We start from the raw sequence: 23,099 nt of genomic DNA, 5'->3' as shown, positions 1-23,099 counted from the left end.
CAACAGTTCCGAGGGAACCAAAGCTAATTCTAGACCCTGTGGCTCTGAATAAGAATGAGCAGTACAGTTCTATTAAACTTATGAAACAATGAAATATTAAGCACTTAAAAACAGCTGAGAATAGGATGGTAATGATTATAACAATAATAATGACAGCAAAAATTAGAGAGCCAGCCACTGTATTAAGAGCTTTATTTACATTATCTCCTATGTTCCACGGTAACCACATGTATTATCATGTAATTGACAGAAGAGGAAAGCTGAAGCTTCGAATGGCTAGTAATATGACCAAGAACACATCATAAATAAATGACAAGCCCACAATTTGAACCTAGATTTATATGATATTTGAGCCTAAGTTCTTCTCTTTTATAAAAGTTATAAATGTAAAAATAGTATTATCATATTTAGATTTAGAGGTACAGTATAGAGTTTTGTATCTAGAGCTATTTTTGCTCTATTTGGTATTATTTGGTTTATCTAATCACAGGTATTAAAATATACACACACACAAAGACAAATACCAATTGGCTAACTATTGTACTAATAAAAAAAAAGCTTATCAGGAACATACAGTATTAATATTATTGGCATCACATATCAGAAACACTGAACCTTATTTTTTTTTTTGAGACTTCCATTTTTTTTTTAATAGATCTCATTTATTTATTTGTTCATTTTTGGCTGTGTTGGGTCTTCACTGCTGCACGCGGGCTTTCTCTAGTTGTGGCGTGTGGGGGCTACTCTTCATTGCAGTGCGCGGGCTTCTCATTTCAGTGGCTTCTCTTGTTGCGGAGCATGGGCTCTAGGCGCACGAGCTTCAGTAGTTGTGGCTCACGGGCTCTAGAGCGCAGGCTCAGTAGTTGTGGCGCACAGGTTTAGTTGCTCCACGGCCTGTGGAATCTTCCTGGACCAGGGCTCAAACCCGTTTTCCCCTGCATTGGCAGGCGGATTCTTAACCACTGCGCCACCAGGGAAGCCCCTGAACTGTAGTTTTAAAATATCTTATAATGAGGGAAGAGAGTAGCATACAAAGCTGAAAGGTTCACTTTTCCTAATCCTAATGATCAATAAAATCAGGAATTTATTCAATTGTGCACAGGTTGAATATTCTGATCTCAGAACTCACACTAATGTTTATTTAATTTATAGTTAGTATCCTTTCTAGATACTGTGAGCATATCAAAAAACATTGGTTGAGCTTTTAAAAACACAGATGATTAACAGAATTTACCTATAAATTATAAAGGGAGATAGTCAATATTGCAGGTACAAATGGGCCATACAAGATCTGTATAGTCTCTAAGTTTGAGGAGTACAGTAGTTAGTAATTTAAAAAAGTTTTTTTTCATGAATCTTTATTGAAAGAAAAGAGGTTTCAAACTGATAAAGTATTATGTGTATTTTTCATCAGTTCTCTCTGAATGGTACATTAAAATTATTTTTTGAGATATAATTCATACACCATAAAATTCACCCTTTTAAATTGCATAATTCAGCTTTTTAGTATATTCACAAAGTTGTGCAATGGTCACCTCTTTTACTTCTAGAACATTTTCATCACCTCCAAAAGAAACTCTGTATCCATTAGTAGTCACTCCCCATTCTACCCTCCTCCCAACTCTGATAACCATTAATCTATTTTCTATCTCTACTGATTTGCCTATTCTAGATATATCACATAAATGAGATCACATAATATATGGCCTTTTGTGTCTGGGTTCTTTCACTTAGCATAATGTTTTCAAGATTCATCTGTGTTGTAACATGCATCAGTATTTCATTCCTTTTTATGGCTGAATATTCCACTGTATGGATGTACATATCACATTTAATTTATCCATTCATCAGTTGAACATTTGGATTGTTTTCATTTTTTGGCTGTTGTAATGCTGCTATAAACATTAGTGTACAAGTTTTTGTGTGAACACATTCATTTCAATTCTTTTGGGTAGTACTTAGTGATTTTTAACTGAAGGTCAACAGACCATTAATTGTCTGAATTCCCACTAGCCCACATGTCTTCTAGAGGACAAGTACCATGTTTTGGTACTCAAAGGGTGGCTGAATGAATTCCTAACAGACTTTAGGTGTCCACCAGGTTACAGCCCTTATGTTTCTCATTTTTAATTGTTTTTCTTTCACTCATTTAAACAATTCATTCACTTATGATAGTCCTCAGTGATGTCCAAAGCCTCTCGTTTCTTCTAGTTGATTTTGGTTTTATTTGTTTTGTTTGTTACTGTACTGTTACTGTTACTGTATGAAAGCAGCTTGCAGACCATAAACAGTTGGGAAACATCACAGAGAAAGGCATGGTTGTTCACACAGTCTTTGAGTATCAGTAATTAGGTTAAAAAACTTATAAAATGTTCCAATATAAAAGATACTCAAATATTCATATTATCTAAAAACCTAAGTCATGCTATTCCAATCAACATCCCAAAACACTCTTCCTACTGTTCAAATACTACTAGTGATGGATTTCAATTATAGAACATTGTGTATATGTGCCATAAAATAAAATTTAAAATCTAACAGTTTGTGATTATCCAAAGTAATCAATTATTTGGAAAACAAAAACAAAGGCAAAATCTTCTCATGAAACTGTGAAAATGTGCATGGTTTTTAAGTTCTCTTAGTGAGCACTGCATTTTTATCATCAACTAACTAATAAAAGCTTTCACTTTGAGCCTTAAGGTATTTTTTGGACTAGGAAATAAAAACTAAGTTGGCTTTATCCATGTAAACTATTCAATTAAAAACACTGATTAAAACATTAAGTCCAAATACATAAAATAATTGTGGACTTTTACAACTAGTCAAATCAATTAATTTAGTCTTACAATTAAGGACAATGATGCCAAATGAGAGGAAATGACCAGTTCAAGGTGAACAGAAAGTAGGTGGCAGAGTCAAGAGTAGGCCACAGGTCTCCTGACTCTCAATACAGGGTATCTTTCTATTACTTCATGTAGTAGAAGGCTTAAATGTGTAACTAGAGTAACCACAACTTAGAACACTGATTCTGTGTTACTTAGTACCAGAATTCAGTACCTTTATTTTTTTTCTAGCCATTTAAAAAAACCCCAAATTTAGGGGTAAACTTCCTAGTCCCAGTTATTTAGAGTTTTGGTCTTTAAGTTTTTAGTTTAAAATATAGCTGTTTCATGGTAAAGGATATGGATAATGTCAGTTTCTCTTAAATGAAAGAAATAATGATTATGAGGATAATAGTAGGAGCAAGCATTTTAACAGAAGCACTTACATTCCAGGAACTATTCTAAACATTCATTTAAATGACTTAATCCTCACAATAACCCTATGAGTTAGGTAGCACTACTATTCCTATTTAGAAGATGAGGAAAATGAGTCACTGAAAGATAAATAACTTGTACAAAATATCACAGTTACAAAGCTGTACAGTTGGGATTTGAATCCAGGTAATCTGGCTCCTGAGTCAATGCTCTTATCCTCTATGTTAACTGTTTCTTAAACTGTGTGATTTTTCAACATACTCAATATACTCAAACCTTTAATGTAAGTAGGGCCTCCAACAGGCAAAATACTGTAATGAAATTATACTACAACTGCATGAATACAAAAATTACATAAAATGTTAATTACCTATTATTAGGCCTTTGTTTCTCTACCTACTTTCCTGTACACAAAGAAAGTACTTAAGAAACTGAATTTAATAAAATAAGAACAAAGCTTGCAAAATGAAGAATGTTCAATAAGAAACGTGAGAATAAGAAAGATGGTGGAAAGACTCAGTCATAGGAAAAGAAATTCTTAAAGAAGTTTTACTCATTTCAAAAAAACTGATCTAAGCTCATTCAACTTATTAATAGGGCAACATGCATACACAGACAGAAGATTGAGAAAGAAAAAGAAAAGTTTAAATTTCTAAATCTGTTTGCCTCATACAAATTAACGTAGTGACTTAGGCAACAGAGTCCACAAAGGAACTCAAATACCCAGGGTTATTTTAAAAATGAAAACATAATTTGCTTAAATATGCTTTGTGAGTCACTATGATTTTCCTGCATACATTCAATACAAAGAATATGCTTGCATTGGTATTAATAAGATTTCTAGAGTTGAGAAATATATAAGAAAGCAAAACAAAGTCTGACCAGTTATGGAAACAGAAATTACAATCACATGTCATTACTTCCAATTCTGAAATATCAGATAAGCCTTTACAGAGAAAAATGAAAGTTAACCTTCTGCACTCTACAACTTTTCTTAATAACTAAACCACATTAGAAAGATAGAAACTCTTCAGTTAAATCCTTCTGTTGTAGACTCATCTGATCATTATCAATATGCCAATGTAGGTTTTTCTTCAAGTACATGAAATTTATAATTTAAATGGTTTCAAACTAATAATTTTTAATGATTAAATAGCAGTGCATGACACATTCGTCATTCTATAGTTTTAAAAAATGATTAATGGATAAAAAAAAACAGAAAAACTTTTGTTGTCACAGAATTTCACCACTATAGCACAAAGGAAAATTAGATTGTAGGAGTACTGAAGACTACCTACCTATCACAGCTATTACGGATAAGTCCACCTTTAGTAAAATGGCACATTTGAGATTCGTGCTGCCAAACAGAACTCCCTGTGATGATGGGAATGTTCAGTGGTCTGCAGTGCCCACTAGAGCAACCACTAGCCACACACGGCAATGGTGAAACACGGCGAGTGAGGATGAAGAACTGAGTTGTTAATGTGACTCAGTTAATTGAAAATGTAAGTTAAGGGTAGCTAGTGACTGCTGTATTAGACAGTACAGCTCTAGACAGACTGCAGCAGACTCCTCGTTCAAAAAATTCCGTATTCTAATTACCCTATTCTCATTCAGTGAGGGGTCAAAACAGCATCCTTAAGATACACCCCCAGTTGGAGAGTATACAATGAAAATTCCATTCTTCTTTGCAAAACTTAAACATCTTAAAGAGCTGTTCATTATTACCAATGATCTTATTTATTCTAAAAAAACCTCATTTTCTGAAGTTGTTTTTCTCTTGTAATGCTAAATGGGCATCAGATTTTTTAAATGGATCTTCTTAACTTCATCAAATTAAAACCATGGCTCCTTAATTATGATGCATTCATGTGACCTTATATATAGACCCCTGTCTTACAACCAAAACACTATGAAGAGCAAAAATCTCCACTGCTCACAGATAATGTACCCAGTGGATAAATGCCTAATCCACTTCTTCTTTGTATACAATCTAGCAATCTTAAGAGTCAATTACTTTGTTAATGAATAATGAGAAATACTGTTTTAGAGCAATTACAGGTATAATGTGTACTTCTTGAAAGACTGTCTTAACTGTAAAAATGAATAAGCTGACCTTTTAGTGAAGAGAAAGTCTTCAAAAGTGTTGGCTAGTTCTGGCCACATACTGTCAAATTTTCCAGAAGAAGCATGCTGCCGGGCAACAGGTAGCCCAATAGAAAGAACTTTGAGGAGGGAAGATACTGCTAGCTTCCATGTGCTTTCAGAAGGGCAGGAATACTTCAAACTGAGAGGAACCCTAAGAGTCTGTGAAAATAAAGACAGTTTAAGATAAGTACTAATTAAAACAAACACACACAGCTTTAATTACTTTAAAAAAGACTATAGCTGAGAGCAAAAAATAATAACATAGGTATTTTCATTTTAAATAGGATGTTATTTTCTAGAAAGACCAATTCTCAGACATGTTCCTCAAATCACACTGCCTAGAAAGATACACTTTTTTTTTTTTTGGCCACACCCCGAGACATATGGGATCTTAGCTCCCTGACCAGGGATAGAACCCGCACCCTCAGCACTGAAAGCACAGAGTCCTAACCACTGGACCGCCAAGGAATTCCCTAGAAAGATATACTTTTAAGTCCTATGTCCATTTTATAAACAATGACCCTGAATAAGGATTGAATAACCTTTTTGAACCTCGGTTTCACATCATAAAAAATAGGGATGTTTTCTGAAAAGTTAAGTGTAAGAAACTTACAATTTTGCAGCTTCTCCAACTTGATGTTATAAAATTAGAGCATTCTGCCATAGTTCTGGCAGAAAATAATTTGACTGATGGGGTTTCTCCCATCCAAGAGAGATCAATACTGCTTATATTTTTTCACTAATGGTTAGGTAAACATGGCCTAGAGTATCATTACTTTGAAGTCTTATACTTTATCTTTAAAATTCTTTGAATTTTATATTCTACACTAACATTTTAATGTATTTTTTTCCTTTTCCAAATATTTGAGAAAAATTGATAATTCAAGAACTTGGTTTATTTTATCTTTAACCCTTGAGGACACAGCACAGCATTTGAACTATGTCTAGTGACTAAAATATTGAGACTTACTTTTTAATTGGTCAACTTCTGAGACAGGTTGCTGTTAATCATTAAAGAACTAATTCAGTGGTTCAGAATGAATTTCTCTGGTCATAGTACTATCCAACAACTAGAAGACTAGACTGACCAAACTATCACAGTGAGTTATCCCAGAGCACCATCAATAAATAGTTTCAGCATATCGTCTGATAATGTGCATTAGACTGAAAATTCAGCTTTTATATAAAAATTCTAGTCTGAGAAAGATAAAGAGTAGAAGAAATATATTTTCATATTTTAATGTTACGGAGTGAACATAAAACCTGATTTCATCATCCTCCACACAAATGATTACTGAATACTCACACAGTGAACATGTGAACCATTACATATTAGCATGAAACGGGCCTCTACTAACAGATAATTAGCCTACCCAGAATCTATTTATCCCTTTCCCCTCCCCACATCCAGTTGGAAATTAGGGTAAAGAGATGATTAGTTTATTAAGCCAATCAATCTACTCCATTTCTCTGGCCATAATCACTGGTTCAAGACTGGGCATGGGACTAAAGCCGATTCACTTAATTTTAGTAACTTAAGAAGAATCTGATAACCGCCCCCCCACACACACACACCTGCTACTGACATATAATCCCTTTATTAGCCTACAACTATGAGGGGAAACATAGTTAGGATGCAGTCAACCCCTTGGAAAGCAGAACAGGGAAAAAAATTTTGGATTTTGGTGATAGTACTGAACCACTGGATCAACCAACCCTAAAGCCCTCCATCTCTGCATTTTCCAACTAAGCCTGCCCCTTTATTGTTAAAGCTAGTCAGAGCCTGAATTTTTGTCATATGCAAACAAAAGAATACTAAATTATACACCAGCCACTCTGAATTAACATGTTACAACTCAAGATTAGATAAATGAAAAGTATGGTTTACTACTAGATTAATATTTTACCAATGTCAAGGGAATGTTAAGCACAGCAAATATATTTATACATTTATTTTTTAAAATATTTAAGCAACTAATACAGAGATTGGCATATAGTATATACTCAGTAAATGTATATGGAACTGGAAAATTCAGTTCTTGCTGTCACGAAGCTCACAATTTCTGAGGAAGGAAGAGCCTTGTCCAATTAGCCACAATGCAATGTAGTAAGTGGCATCAATGAAGTGTTCCGGAGTACAGAAAACTGATTATTTAATTCCTTAAAAAATACAGACTGATTCATGTCACTCCTCCATGTTCAAACCTTCAATGGTTAAAAGAATAAAATCTGATGCCTTATGATGGCTTGTAATACCCATAGCCACTTTTTCAGACCTATTCCAGGCCCTGCCACCTCCCTAAGTGGGATTTCTCAACACTGCTTTAAAAATACACCATGATCTGGGCTTCCCTGGTGGCGCAGTGGCTGAGAATCTGCCTGCCAATGCAGGGGACACGGGTTCAAGCCCTGGTCTGGGAAGATCCCACATGCCACGGAACAACTGGGCCCGTGAGCCACAACTACTGAGCCTGTGCGTCTGGAGCCTGTGCTCCACAACAAGAGAGGCCACGATAGTGAGAGGCCCGCGCACCGCGATGAAGAGTGGTCCCCACTTGCCGCAACTAGAGAAAGCCCTCGCACAGAAACGAAGACCCAACATAGCCATAAATAAATAAATAAATAAATAAATATTAAAAAAAAAAAAAAAAAAAAATACACCATGATCTTTTATATTGCTTAATTGATCTATATCTCCTTCTCCCTTTTTGCTGGTACTCCTTCTTCAAATGTTACTTCTGTTAATCCTTGCCAAGATCCCCTAGGCAGCGTAGTTATTTCCTTGTCTATTGAGGGAAGGGGGAACCTAAGTTTTTATTCAACACTGACTACTTGGCAAGTATCATTAAATGCCATATCTCAATTGAATCTCTTAATGGTTAAGACATGAAATTTGTATTGGTATTACCCTTCTTTTTTTTTTTTTTAACGGTTAGGATGGTTGTCATTATTACTCTCTTTTGTACAGTGACCAACTGCCCCCATCTACCCTGGACTGAGGGGTTTCCTTGAATGTGAGGCTTTTTTAGTTTTGTTTTTGTTTTTTTTAACTGGGAGGTGAACAAGATCTAGGAGAATTTTTTATTTATTTATTTATTTATTGTTGGCTGTGTTGGGTCTTCGTTTCTGTGCGAGGGCTTTCTCTAGTTGCGGCAAGCGGGGGCCACTCCTCATCACGGTGCGCGGGCCTCTCACCATCGCGGCCTCACTTGTTGCGGGGCACAGGCTCCAGACGCGCAGGCTCAGCAGTTGTGGCTCACGGGCTTGGTTGCTCCGCGGCATGTGGGATCTTCCCAGACCAGGGCTCGAGCCCGTGTCCCCTGCATTGGCAGGCAGACTCTCAACCACTGCGCCACCAGGGAAGCCCCTACCCTTCTTTTACAGATGACAAACACTCTCAGGCTCATTTGCCCCAAAATCATAGAGCATCCTGTCCTAAGAAACAGGATGCTTATTGTCTTATGTGTCAAAATTTAAGAATCATAAAAAATCTAATGTACTCTTACTTTAAAATATTTTTCATTAAAAAAACCTTCTCGTTTTAAAAAAGCGGCTTCCTAAATAATATCCATGAATGTTGGAGAAGAGTAATTATAAATAATAACAAATTATATTTTCCATTTATCTCAATATATGATAATATACTATTACCTAAAGAGAAATTTCAATAATACTGACATTATTAAATGAAAGTAGAGAAATTAAAAAAAAAAATACCTTAATAATATTCTGGAGTACTTTCTCACTCACCACTGCTTTGTGACAGGCTGTTTTTTGGTATAAATCCACAACTACTTCTAAAGACCTTTCAGCAAATGGTACATAATTCAAGGCTACCCATTCCGCCTAGAAAGTAATATTTTCACAGAGTTAAAATAAAAATGAGATTAAATGAAATCACATTGTTTTCAAAGTGAAAGCTTCTTTGTCTTAAAGTTTAGGCCTTGGTTTTAGGCCAGATTATATTACATGCAAAGTTTTCAAAGAGATACGTACTTCATGAAAGAATAATTTTCAGCCAGGCAAAAATTAAAACTATCAGAAAAAGTACATAGAGCATTCTATCAAAAACTGGGAAAGATGTACTTTATTTGTTGCCAATAGGTTAGGACAATTTTAGGAAATTTAACTCACCGGTGCAAATAGTTGGATCTATTGTGATTCCATTGTGTTGCAAGACAAATAGAATGAGAAAAGTTAATACACATTAAAACTACGTTTCGGACCATGTAAAATTATAATTTTTATGTTGAGTGAACAAAATCAGCATGTGCATGCATTCAGAAATTTACTTTTCCCCTAAGCCAAAACAAAGTTAAAATTTGCCAACTATGGCTATAAAAATCTTTTATGTAAAATCCAACTAAATTTCACACCAGTAGTAGACTTCTTATTTAGTACACACAGATTTCTTCATTTTGTATTGCAGATATCTTTTAGATAAGATTAGGCTTAGGGATTTAGAAGCCATTTTATAGTGGGGTGAGGACACAAAGGAAGGAACTTCGAAGAAAAAGTAACATGAAAGGCCAAACTTTCTGGAGAACCACTTGGGAAAAGAAAGTATAAACAAACAAACAAATGAAAGGAACACAGAAAAGGTCTTCCACATAGTGTTTCTTTTCAGCTTAAACTGTTAACATACATATGAAAGTTTATTTGTGAATGAAAATTTTCTGGGATAATCAAAGTCCACCTTAAGTGGAACTGACTATATTTATATGCCATGAAATCTTACAGAGTAAATATAATTTATAGCAAATTACCTGATTATATTTTGCATTTGCAATGTGTTTTGTTTCTAGCTGTCCATACTGTGGAGGTTTACAGGAAAATTCTACAAATGCCAATAACTGGTCAAATATAGCTGGATACATTATCTGCATGTTTTCCGGTCCTATACAGATGGCCTATAAAAACAATATATGAACAGTAGAATGCATAATCTGAACTCCATTAAGTTCTTTACTGTATATGCTTTTGTTTAACCAAAGAATCGAAAAGACTGTCCTATTTTATGTTAAGTATTATACAATTTTTTATAAGCCCTGAAGGACATTTAAGCTATTTTAAACTATTATTGAATAAAGTGTAGGCTAAATGTATTAATCAGCTAAAAAACGTTTTTTAATTAAAAGTGTGGCTTATTACTTAGCAGACTAAACAAAGGGCAAGCACTTAAAGAGAAATCCCAGGCAGTTCTGAGGTTCCACAATCTGATCATTTGTTCAGTAATATACGCATCAGACCATTTACAATGCTTCACTGACTAAGATGATATTGACTTCTACTTAAGTGATGGCATTAATTTATTGAAATGACAGCTGATTCCTGCATCATGCCTGGTCCACAGACTTTAACAAATAATCATGTTCATTACAGTCAGGAAAATAAGTTATGAATAAAAATTTGTTTCTAAAATAAATGTATACAGTATATTAATTTTTAACAGGGCAGAGTATATTTAGTGTCCAATGTATCTAAATATATAGACTTGATTTAAAACAAGAAAATTTTAATAGAAATTAAACTTAATACTACAAATAATTTCATAAAACAAAGAATACATACTCTGACACTGCAGATTTTAATTATTTCAAATACATTGAAAGTACTTAAAAATAAATCTTATGTTTTTATTTTCTCTAGCAACAAATGTGTTTTCTCCTCCCATCCTTTCCTATTTTCCTGTTTTAGTGTTCGTTTTTCTCTGTGCGAAAAATATTTAATGATATGTTATGGAGTATCTAAAATATATTTGTGCTTTACAAAACAAAAAGCATGATCATTCTACACTTGAGGTACCCTCAAAATACAAAATCAAAATTCAGAGCATTTCAAAATTTTAAGGAATTTCTTTAAAAAGATGTGCACAACATTCATATTTTCGTGCAATCGTGGCTTTTATAACCTGTCAGATAAAAGACTAGCTTTATTTTTCCTCAGAGAAGAGGTAGCCATTTAGCTTTAACTGGTGTTTTAGATAAAATTACCTTGAGGTACAAAGTAGATAAGCAAAGTGCTGCCCATTAGTACATTAGATTATCCTATAATTACAATGTGAAAGTAGAACAAAGATATCTAATACCATCTTTCCCTACTTGGTTACTTTTCTCAGAAACAGTGAATCATGAACTTGCAAGGTATACAGCCTAAAAAAATTCTCTCTACTAACTACTTCTAATAGTTTCACGGTCTTCTTTATTAACCCCTTGCTGAGTCTTAACTCTTACAAGTAAACAAGTAGTAATTATGTGGAAGAGATATAATTACCCTAAATGAATTCTCTTATTTTCAGTGACAAAGGAAGGGAGGGAGGGAGGGAGGGAAAAGTCTGTGTGGAGACCTTAGAACACTAAGTATCAAAATTTTTCTGAAAATACCTTAGCAACAAATAATGACCTGGACTATATGTTTTGATTTTCAGTGATCCTTTATTAAAAAAAAAAAAAACCTAATAGTGTTACAGTTGAATTCTGGAATCTTAAAATGCATAATATGGAACCAACTCTTTTTTTTTTTTTTTTTTTTTTTTTTTTACAACAAACTTCATCTAAGAAAAAGTTATTATTGGCTTTCTTCAGTATTCTGAAGTTTATCAGAAAAGCCTATATATAAATCTGGTAACAGATTTTAGTCCAAAAGCTAAGAATCAATAAGCAATCTGGACAACAGTTCCTATTAGTCCTTGAAAACCGTGTATGTGAAAAAAAGAAAAGAAACTGGACATCTAACCTCTGACATGGTACAAGCCTTCTCTTATTAAGTCATTTAAAATAATTCAATCCGTGTAGCAATAAATAAGATAGATGCAGTCTCCTGATCTCAGAACTCAGGGAAAGCAGATAATATTAATTCTCAGGTCCCCCATGTATGCCAAAATATCTTGGCCAAAAAAAAAAGTTAGCCTACATGACTAAATCATTTTGGTTGTGAACTAGTGATTTGAAAACCAAGGAAAAGACTATGACCCTGAAACCCTAAACAATGTAAAGGTAAACATGAAATTAGAAATGAGTTTTTCCTTTAGGAAGGAAAACAGCTTTTAATCAATAAAATGTTTTGCAGACTAGCTTATTAGTTTATGAATAAAGTCCCAAAGCAAGTAAATTTTGCTTGTGAAAAAATTTTCTGACACCTGTGGGGGGAAATATAAAAACACCCTTACTTGGAAAAAAAAAAAGAAAGAAAAACTAAAAACACTCTTTACTAATAATGAAATATGTTTTCTGTTAGGAAATATTAAAGACCCCATATATTTGAATCACATTCAAGTATTATGAAACATCATTTAGATAATCACATAAGTAATAATGGCTAGAGTGAAAATTAGTAATGCAAAATGATATCAATTTATATAAATAAAACTTCCTAAGTTTCCAACAATAAAACTTCCTAAGTTTCCAACTGAAGGTATATACTGCTTTAAAAGCCATTAAAAGTTCAAAGCTTAGAACAAATTCCTAGTAGTTGGGAAGAATGAGTCTATTTGTTTTCTTATTGCAAAAGCAGCAGTTTTTTTTGTAAATAAAATTATATACTTTTCTCCCTGGAAAAAAGTTTTGGGGGTTTGTTGTTTGCTTTTTGTTTACTATCCTCTACACATATATAAAAGCTTGAATTAAACATCTGAAAGTTCTAGGTTATGGGTATCTCACAAGGCCTATGCTCTCTTTCTCTAATATATTAACTTTTCCATTCCCTCTAAGGCAGTGTATAAGCAACTTATGTTCACAGTCAGGGAGAAAAAAGTTATTGTTGACAGGCTACTTTTCTTCCCCCACTGGAAATAAAAGCAGCTCTTTTGATTTCAATTATGGAAAACTGATATCCCTATAATAAAGTTTTTAAAATGCCAGATTCTCTTAGATTTTAAGTTTCTACACAATTTGTTTCTCTGCACAGTGTAACTAGGGGTAAAGAGATCAAGGAATTACTGCTCAGCTAGACTTCCTCCAGAGTCATTCAAGGCGTATTATGGTGTAGTAGAAACCACCATTCTTACTGTGAAAGTTTTCTTCAATCCAGTTGGATACAAGGCAATCATTTAATTAGAATACATGATCTTCAGTACACAAGTGGCTACTGATAACACATGTGTAATCAGATTCTAATACTTGCATTCTAATTTTGTTAGAATGTCATAGCTACTTTGTTGGGATTGCTGGCTCTTCAGGTGCCATTTTTTTTGTTTAGCATTTTGGTTGTTGTGAATTGTGCTAATAATTACCTTGACAGTTTAAAAAATTATTTGATTTTGATCTGGTCTTGCTTGCTAACTGGAATCTGCTCAATAATTTTTAGGTCTGTTTTAATATATATATACATATATATTTTGCAGTAACAAAACTCACATAGGTTAAAATGTATCTTTTTAAAATTTCTGTGAGAAAAATACTTTATAAATTTATTCTTACTCCTTTTTTAAAAAATATAGGCTTCCAACAATTCCAGAGCTAAATTTAAGTACAGATGAAAGAAACCAAAATATAATCCCATGGCTTATTAATTTTCTAATTATAGAAATACTTTACTAAAGTTGTCATTCCAAAAGTATATCCTCTTGTGAAGAGTTGTATGAACAAACCAAAAAAGCTGGTGAATAGAAGCAAGAGAATGCAGGCAGTTTCTTAAAGACTCTCAAAATAAACCTGAAATATCTTTTAAAATATATTACAAAAATAAAAGTTTTAAAAATAACTGGATCTTTACAATCTTGAATTCAACCCAAAGTATACATACACAACAATCTTGATGATCCAGAATTTATCCCAAAAAATATATAGCAAAGTAAAAAAAGTTCCAGAGAACCATATGCAATATTGCTTAGACAGCCACTAAAATTCTATTACCTTTTGGAGAACATCTAGAGCTGTAAGTACAGCTTCCTGTAAACTTGTCAAAACTGCTTCAGTATAAGATGGAAGAATGAAAGGGGATGCATCTGAACTTATTGGGACTGAAACGGCACTGTGTAGTATGACTCCCAACTTCTGCAAATCATCCATGTTGAAACCAGTTTTTATGTGTTGGTAAAGAGCTGGAAATATCTGAATTAAAGCTGTAAGAAAAGGCTGGCTGGGAATGAAAGTTAGTTTATCAAAAGTAATAGGAGGCTTAGTGCTTTCAGATCCAACTCTATACCAGGTATTCCATGCAGCCCACCAGAGATTCAAATCTTCAAGCTCATCAGTAACCATGGGTGGCTCAGAGCTGCTATATCTTCCAAGTCTTTCTCCAATGGAATCTGTTCTTACAAATGGCCTGTTCAGGCCAGGGCCTGATATGGACCCTAAAAGGACAGGCACAGGGACATGAACTGCAGGTGGTGTCTCAGGCTTATCTGAGTCTCTGACAGGGGTCACAATCTGTAAAATTTCCTGGAAGCTTTTCAGCGCAGCCAGAGATACTTCATTGTTTTTGCTGAGTGCTGCTGATTGTATATGGTCAAGAAGAACATCCCATGCTCTTGAAAAATCTCCTATATTAGGAAGAGGAAAAAAAATTTATCACCATAAAAGTGATCAAATTTTCTCTTACTATTAGACACTTTAAAGTTTATTTGCTTTATTTTTCTGCTTAAATTCCTACAGAACTAGAAAAAATACGCTAAGGTACTAACAATGTGAATTAAAATCATTACAACCCAAAAATCCAGTAAAAACTTTTTGTCAGCTACAGGAACAAACAGCATCAAGAAGAGGATAATGAGTATATCAAACAAGGTTTCGGTCTTAAAAATAAAACTCTGTAAATGTATGTATACATGTTTCTATTCTAGTACTTTTGCCTAAGGAGAACAGAATAAAAACTTAAGAGGGTGAAAACAAAAACTTTTCAGTAACATCTTCAGTCTATCCATCTACCTTTATTAATGACTAAGTAAGATGTTCCCATTCTTAAGCATATTGGAAAAGTTATAACAGTATGATACACGTTTTTTTATCTGTCTAAATGTTTAAAATAAACTGTAAATCATACTCCATAAACATCTAAACTTTACACTTTGGTTTTCATATTTAAATAATTTTACAGTAGCAGAATTTTCTTAAACATTTTTCCCCCTATCAGTGAGTTGCCAGGAGAAAATGCACCATAAAGATTAGACTGTCCTTTTACAATGAGTCTAAATTTATTTCTCCCATGTAAAACCGAGTCGACTGATCTACCATCAGCAGAGCACGGGCTGAATGGTAGCTGTTGTTTCCACTAATCAATTCAATCTCTTGCTCTACTCCTGTGACCAACTAAGCACGTTTATAATGAGACTCTCTATGGCCAGGTGTGGTTTGTTCCTATAAAGCCCAGCAAAAAATGATCTTGTTCCTACAGACATCTAGCCCAATGGCTTTGTTAGTAGCATGGATTATTACCCACCTATTTGTATTTAAATAATGCAAAAATCAGAGGAACTGACATTCTACAAAGGATAACATAAGTAGGCTATGAAATAGAGATAACTGAGGTTTAAAGAATTTCACTTCACAAAAGCTATCAAAGACTAGATGTTTTTTCAAGAAGGGATAAACCCATGTGACTGAGGAAGCATTCAGTTAATTGGAAAGCTGGAACTAAGTCTGGTATAAAACAGTAAGTACTGCTCTGCCTTTATAGGATAAATGATAACACTTGCCCAGTTATATGTCCCTTCCTCTCCATACTCTTTTTTTTTAAAAAATTGAAGTATAATTTACATACAATAAAAAACAGATTTTTCCGTAAGCTGTTCAAGGAGTTTTAAAAATTTTTGTCTAAAAACTATCAAAACAACAAAACAAAATACCTCTGCTTGTTGCCATTCCAGTCCAAAAGTCAGATGAAACATTACATTTCCCCACCAGAATGGTGACCAAGTCTCAGATTTAGAATATTCCATACCATAGGAAGGAAAAAACCCTGCAATTCTTTCATTAATATATTCTATGTCTAGGAAGAAGTCTTCTTTCTAAAAGACTAGGTATAATTATATATTGCACATGGTTATATTAAAAATATTAACCGCATTATTTAAAAATATTTTTTAAATTTTTTATACAATTTTTAAAGGTTACACTCTATTTACAATTATTACAAAATACTGGCTACATTCCAGTGTTGTAAAATACATCCTTGTAGCCTATCTTATACCCAGTAGTTTGCAGCTCCCAGTCCCCCACCCCTATATTGCCCCACTTCCCCCCTGTCCCCACTGGTAACCACTAGTTCGTTCTCTGTATCTGTGAGTCTGCTTCTTTTTTGTTATATTCACTAGTTTGTTGTATTTTTTAGATTCTACATGGAAGTGATATCATACAGTATTTGTCTTTCTCTGTCTGACTCACTTCATTTAGCATAATGCCCTGCAAGTCTACCCATGTTGCTGCAAATGGCAAAATTTTCAACTACAAGAAAAAAACTGCAGAAAACCACAAACATGTGGAGGCTAAACAATATGCTACTAAACAGCCAATGGATCACTGAAGAAATCAAAGAGGAAATCAAAAAATACCTACAGACAAATGAAAATGAAAATACAATGATCCAAAACCTTTGGGACGCCAGCAAAAGCAGTTCTAATAGGAAAGTTTATAGCAATACGAGCTTACTTCAGGAAATAAGAAAAATCTCAAATGAACAACCTAACTTTACACCTAAAGGAACTACAGAAAAAAGAACAAAACCCAAAGTTAGTAGAAGGAAAGAAATCATAAAGATCAGAGCAGAAATAAATGAAATAGAGACTAAAAGAACAATAGAAAAGATCAATGAAACTAAAAGCTGCTTCTTTGAAAAGATAAACCAAATTGACAAACTTTCAGCCAGACTCATCAAGAAAAAAAGGGAGAGGGCCCAAATCAATAAAATCAGAAATGAAAAAGGAGCAGTCACAACTGACACCACAGAAATACAAAGAACCATAAGAGACTTCTATGAACAACTATACACCAATAAAATGCACAACCTAGAAGAAATGGACAAATTCTTTGAAAGAATCTCCCAAGACTGAACCAGGAAGAAACAGAAAATATGAACAATTATTGGTAATGAAATTGAATCAGTAATTTAAAAACTCCAACGAACAAAAAGTCCAGGACCAGATGGCTTCACAGGTGAATTCTACCAAACATTTAGAGAAGAGTTAACACCTGTCCTTCTCAAACTACTCAAAAAAAAACTGCAGAGGAAGGAACACTTCTGAACCATTCTATGAGCATCACCCTGACACCATAATCTTATTCTAAAATGATAAAAACCATTTCCTAGTGTTCAAATTATAAAAAATCATCAAAGCTATATGAACTGCATCATGTCTTCATTTTAAAAAATCTAAATCTACCTATTAGTTCTTAGCTTTTAAGATAAAGTAACTATCACAGAGGTATTAAAAATGATGCTTATTTGTCAAAACTCAGCAAACATACAGTTAAGATTGGCGCATTTCATTATATGTAAATTTTACATGAAAACAAAAAACTAAGATTTAAAATGTATATGTATGTACATTATATATATGTATGTGTATATATAAAATAGAGAGAGCCCTAAAGTGCCCATGAGGAACACCACACAAAAATGCCTATGAAAAGAGTAAATATGCTTATGCTTTAACATAATGAGGGGGGGGAAAAAGCCAACCATAAAATAATAAATTAAAAAAATAATATGTACAACTTGTTCACAATTATGTACAAAAGTACTTCTGTTCACTTTTCTCAACCACTCCCATCCCTACCACTAGCACTGAAGGAAGGTATTATAATCTACGCCAGAGTTTCTCAACCTCAATACTACTGACATTTTGGGTGGGATAACCCTTTGCTGTAGGGCCTGTCCTGTGCACTGTAAGATGTGTAGCGGCATCCCTGGCTGCTACTCCCCCCACAAGCCAGTAGTGCATGTCCTTCCCCAGCTGTGACAACCAAAACTGTCTCCAGACATTGTCAAATATCCTGTGGGGGGAGGGAGTAGGTTGGGCAAAATTGGCCCTGGTTGAGAGGCACCGATCTACACCACCAACAGTTTCCTCACCAGTCTAACAGTATCCTACCATTCTTCTTTGTGGACATTCCATTCCACACATACCATCTGAAGTGATATTTCTGAACTGCATATCTGATCATATCACATCATGGATTAAAACCTTCCAGTGGTTTTCAGTGCTCTTAGAATGAAGTCTTAACTTTTGAACATAACCTACAAAGTGTTCCATGCTCTGGCCTCTCTCTACCTCTACATCCTCACGTGGAATCACACTTTTCCGTGTTCTCTTCATCCCAGACCTTCAAACATGCCGGCGTCCTCACCATCCCCATCTCCTCAATCTTCTCCCATCTCTTTTACACATTCTCTCTGCCTGTAAGGCTCTTCCCAGTTCCTCCTACCCTTGCCTGATGAACTACTACTCAGATAAAATACTGCTTTCTCAGGGAAGCCTATACATATCGCACTGGCCTGGTCAAATATCTATTATAAGCACACAATCTATTATACGCTCCTTTTAGCACTGATCATTGTAGCAATTTTGTATTTATTTATGTAATTATAGTTCTTCCCTCATACCCATGATATAGCAAGGACGGTAGCATTTGGCTCATCACTGTATCCCCTAGAGACTCACCCGCAGTAGGTGCACAGTACATATTTTTTCAGTGAAATGAATGAAAACGTGCATATGCTCATGCACACACCACACATAACACAAAGACTGGCAGTTAAGATGGATTATTCTTGGAAAGTAGCATTGTATATGAACTTTAAAGAATCTCCTGTATTTTCCAAATTTCCTTTAATTATTTGTATACTCAGAAAAAAAAATTGTGTATCTACCTAAAGGTTGCAGTAAATATCTTCTAGTGTTGAAGATTCTTGCTACTCCAGCCAATGTTAAAACCCATGTCTCAGCCCACTGCTTCTCTGCTGTGTCCCTTGAATGATGAATGAGAATATTGCCACCTCCGGACTCAATCTTTTCTTTGTCTGCAGTGGTAGAAGACTCTCGAACTCGGTCCAATAGATGAAAGAGAACCTAAATATTTGTAACAATGCATATAAAAAGTATTGATAACACAGCTCAAGTAACAGCATAGAAAATTAGGCATTGTTGCAAAGAATTACACCTGACATTCTGATCAATCCCCATATATTAGACGAAACTGACCAACAGAGGTGTCCTTATATTAAGTTTATCCTTAAGGTCATGGAATATGAAAAATTAAAATAAATTGCATAGACTACTGTCTAAGACTTACTGAGCTGAGGCGCCAATGGAGCATCTAGGGGGTAACGTACAAGAAGGGAATGAAGCTAAGGAGAGGGATCCAGGCAAATATATAACTATGAGTGACATCTGGACAGAGGTTACTGCTGAAACTTCAGGACTGGATGAAGGTGCTTGAAAAAAAATCAAGCAGGAAGCCGTTGGGATTTGGGGAATGTTTACATTTAAAATGTAGAATCAGAGGAAGTAATAGGAGCCAAAAAAATAAAATAAAAATTGAACAGAGAAGCATACGCATGCTGTGGAACAGAAGCCAAAGGAAGAGAAATTTCAAGGAAAAAATAATCAGCAGTATTAAATGCTACAAAAAATGAGTAGGGGGGGCGGGGGCGGGGGCAAAAAAAAAAAAAAAAAAAAATGAGTAGGATAAGGATTGAGCATAGGGCAAGAGACTTGGCAATTAGAAGACTACCTGTAGAGCCTATGAACGATTTGTGTGGTTCTAAAAATATGGTCTCAGAACCATCAGCATCACCTGGGAGCTTCACAGACATGCAAATTCTCAGTCCCCGCGCCAGGGGAAAGAAATCAGAAACTCTAGGGGGTTGGGGACAGTGGCTCAAGCAATTTGTTCTTTAATAAGTCCTCTAGGAGATTCTGTTACATGCTAATGTTTAAGATATTCTGAAGTAGAATAATCTGTATATCAAATTACAAGGGGGTAAGGGAATGCAGAGGAAGTGAGAAAGAAAAAAAATTATTGAGATTTAGGCAGCAAGATTAACAATGAAGCTGTCTGAAAAGAAAACAGGAATCAGAGAAAATATCAGTTTGTTTTTTAAAACAGTAAAGGACTCTTCAGCATGTTTGTGAACTGAGAAGCCAGGGGATAGAGTTGAAACAGAAGACACAAGAGGGGACTTCCCTGGTGGTCCAGTGGTTAAGACTACGCTCCCAATGCAGGGGGCCCGGGTTCGATCCCTGACATCCCTCATGCCGCGTGGTGCAGCTAGTAAAAAAAAAAAACAAAGAAAACCAGAAGACATAGGAGTGGGGAGCAGGGCTTTTAATTATTTTTATTAGGGAACATACATTATTAATTTTTTAAGAAGACATTCTGGGGTCTTTTTATTAAACTGAAAACATTGTTAAATACAATGAAGGTTTACCATTTTGCCTACCATCAAACTTGCTGATTTCAAAAATTCACAAAAGCAATGAAAAGATTATAAATAGAATTTTATTAAAATGGAACAGATTAAACAAAAAACAGAGAGCTTTAAGCAAAGAGGGGATGCTCACTAATAAGCTGTTGACTTTGTAAGAACATTTTAAAAAGAAGATAAAATTGAAAAATTAAAAAATGAAACTGCATATTTAATGAACAAACATGGAATTTACAAATTGGAGGTGGTTTTTGTTTGGTGAGTCTGCAAGTAAATTTCACTATTGCTGAAATTCTTTATTTATAAAATTTTAATTTGACTATATTATATTTGAATTATAGGTAGTGGTTTAGCAACTACTAGTTTTATTACCACAGGGGAAAATGAGGAGAAAGGGAAGTGCAAAGGAGATAAAGAGATAAAAAGATGAGGCTTTTAGTATTTAATCTGATCTATGTGAGGTGCAATTAAAAATACGACAAAGCTAACATTTTCTGTTTTGCCAAATGCACAGACGGAAACTCTTCTTTAAAAATTAATAGGAAGAAAAAGAATATATATGTATAACTGAATCACGTTCAGTGAAAGTGAGACTAACACAACATTTTAAATCAACTAGACTTCAATAAAAAAACTAAAAATTAAAAAAATTTTAAATTAATAGGAACGAGTTTAATTGAAAAAGTATATAAGCATATCTCAATTAAGAACTGATAACTCAAGTTATTTTACAGTACCTTCCAAATAACAGTGTGCCACGTTGAGTGCTGTAATAAAGTTCCATGTGCACCAATTGTCGAAAACAGAGTTTGCCCTGCACTCTTCCTGACAGCAGGACGGGGGTCCACACATAGTTCACCCAATTTTGCATAAAGACACAACCACAAGCAATCAAACGGTGGTGCAGGGTGGAACGGCCGATTTAAAACCACTCCTTTCTCTTCTGCCTGCTTTTGCTGTGCTGCCTCTTCGTTATTTAATTCTTTTTCAATAGTTTCTCCTCTTTGGAAAAAATAATCTGAAATATTCCACTAAAAAGCAAAGGAGAAAATATCAATTTATTCATAGATTTTATTTTAAACACATAGATATGCAACACATACTTTTTCAGAATTAAAAAAACAATTATTTCAGAAACTCCTTTTCAAGTAGAATGGATTTAATGAAAATATCTCCTCTTCTGTCAAGTGTCTCTATCTGATTTCAGAATTTGAGGGAGCAATCTTGTGCTAACATTAATAATTTGAAAAAATTGGTGCAGTCAATGTGGAAAACAGTATGGAGGTTCCTCAAAAAACTAAAAATAGAACTACCATATGATCCAGAAATTCCATTCCTGGATATATATTTGGAAAAAATGAAAACACTAATCTGAAAAGACACATGCACCCCAACGTTCATAGCAGCACTATTTACAATAGCCAAGATATAGAGGTACCTAAGTGCCCATCAACAGATGAATGGATAAAGAAGATGTGGTAGCTAGATAGGTAAATAAATAGATTGTATATATTACATATATATATGTATATCTGTCTATATCTCTCTATATATACATACATGTACACACGCGCACACACACACACACACACACACACACACACATGATGGAATACTACTCAGCCATAAAGAAGAATGAAAATTTTCCTTTTTCAACAACATGGATGAACCTGGAAGGTATTATGCTTAGTGAAATAAGTCAGACAAAGAAAGACAAATATTGTATGTTATCATTTATATGCAGAATCTAAGATGATTCAAACAAATGAATACAACAAAAGAGAAAGAGACTCATACAGAACAAACGAGAGGGGAGATGGAAGTGGGAAGGGACAATATAGGAATAGGAGATTAAGAGGTATAAACTATTATGTATAAAATAAACAAGCTACAAGGAAATATTGTAAAGCACAGGGAATATAGCCAATATTTTATAATAACTTTAAATGGAGTATAATCATAAAATTTTGAATCACTATGTTGTACACCTGAAACTAATATAATATTATAAATCAACTATACCTCAATAAATAAAAGAAAAAAAGAAAACAAGTTGGTTCTACCTAGAAAGTTGAACATGCACATACATAAAGACCCAGCAATTCCAATGTAGGCTATGTGCCCTCAAAAAATTCCTTGCACAAGTGCAAGAATCTTTATGGCAGCATTGCTCATAATTGCAAAGACCAAGAAATAATCCAAATGTTCACCAAAGGTAGACTGGATCATTAAATTGTGGTATAATCATACAATGAAATACTTCATGATTAAATCACCAGGGATGAATCTCAAAAATAAATGTTGAGCAAAGAAACAACAAAAGATTAAAGT

The 23,099-nt window shown here is 34.2% G+C and overlaps 1 protein-coding gene across 4 annotated transcripts in view; it reads right to left on the bottom strand.

Moving 5' to 3' along the window:
• MON2 (MON2 homolog, regulator of endosome-to-Golgi trafficking) overlaps positions 1 to 23,099 on the bottom strand; it is a 125,458-nt gene that overhangs the window by 23,124 nt on the left and 79,235 nt on the right. For 3 of the 4 annotated variants that reach the window (XM_036864944.1, XM_036864946.1, XM_036864948.1), the window contains 7 exons: positions 21,506 to 21,799; positions 19,212 to 19,410; positions 14,258 to 14,886; positions 10,172 to 10,315; positions 9,540 to 9,557; positions 9,123 to 9,251; positions 5,374 to 5,564 (listed from right to left, as the gene is read on the bottom strand). In XM_036864944.1, coding sequence (XP_036720839.1) covers positions 5,374 to 5,564; positions 9,123 to 9,251; positions 9,540 to 9,557; positions 10,172 to 10,315; positions 14,258 to 14,886; positions 19,212 to 19,410; positions 21,506 to 21,799 — 1,604 coding nt within the window. The remainder of the gene's footprint in view (positions 1 to 5,373; positions 5,565 to 9,122; positions 9,252 to 9,539; positions 9,558 to 10,171; positions 10,316 to 14,257; positions 14,887 to 19,211; positions 19,411 to 21,505; positions 21,800 to 23,099) is intronic. The other variant, XM_036864947.1, reaches the window with a different exon arrangement.

Source organism: Balaenoptera musculus, chromosome 10 (genome assembly GCF_009873245.2).
Source record: "Balaenoptera musculus isolate JJ_BM4_2016_0621 chromosome 10, mBalMus1.pri.v3, whole genome shotgun sequence".
NCBI classification, from domain to species: Eukaryota; Metazoa; Chordata; class Mammalia; order Artiodactyla; family Balaenopteridae; genus Balaenoptera; species Balaenoptera musculus.
Note: the sequence above shows the minus strand (reverse complement) of the source record. Positions and strands in the feature narration are given on the sequence as shown.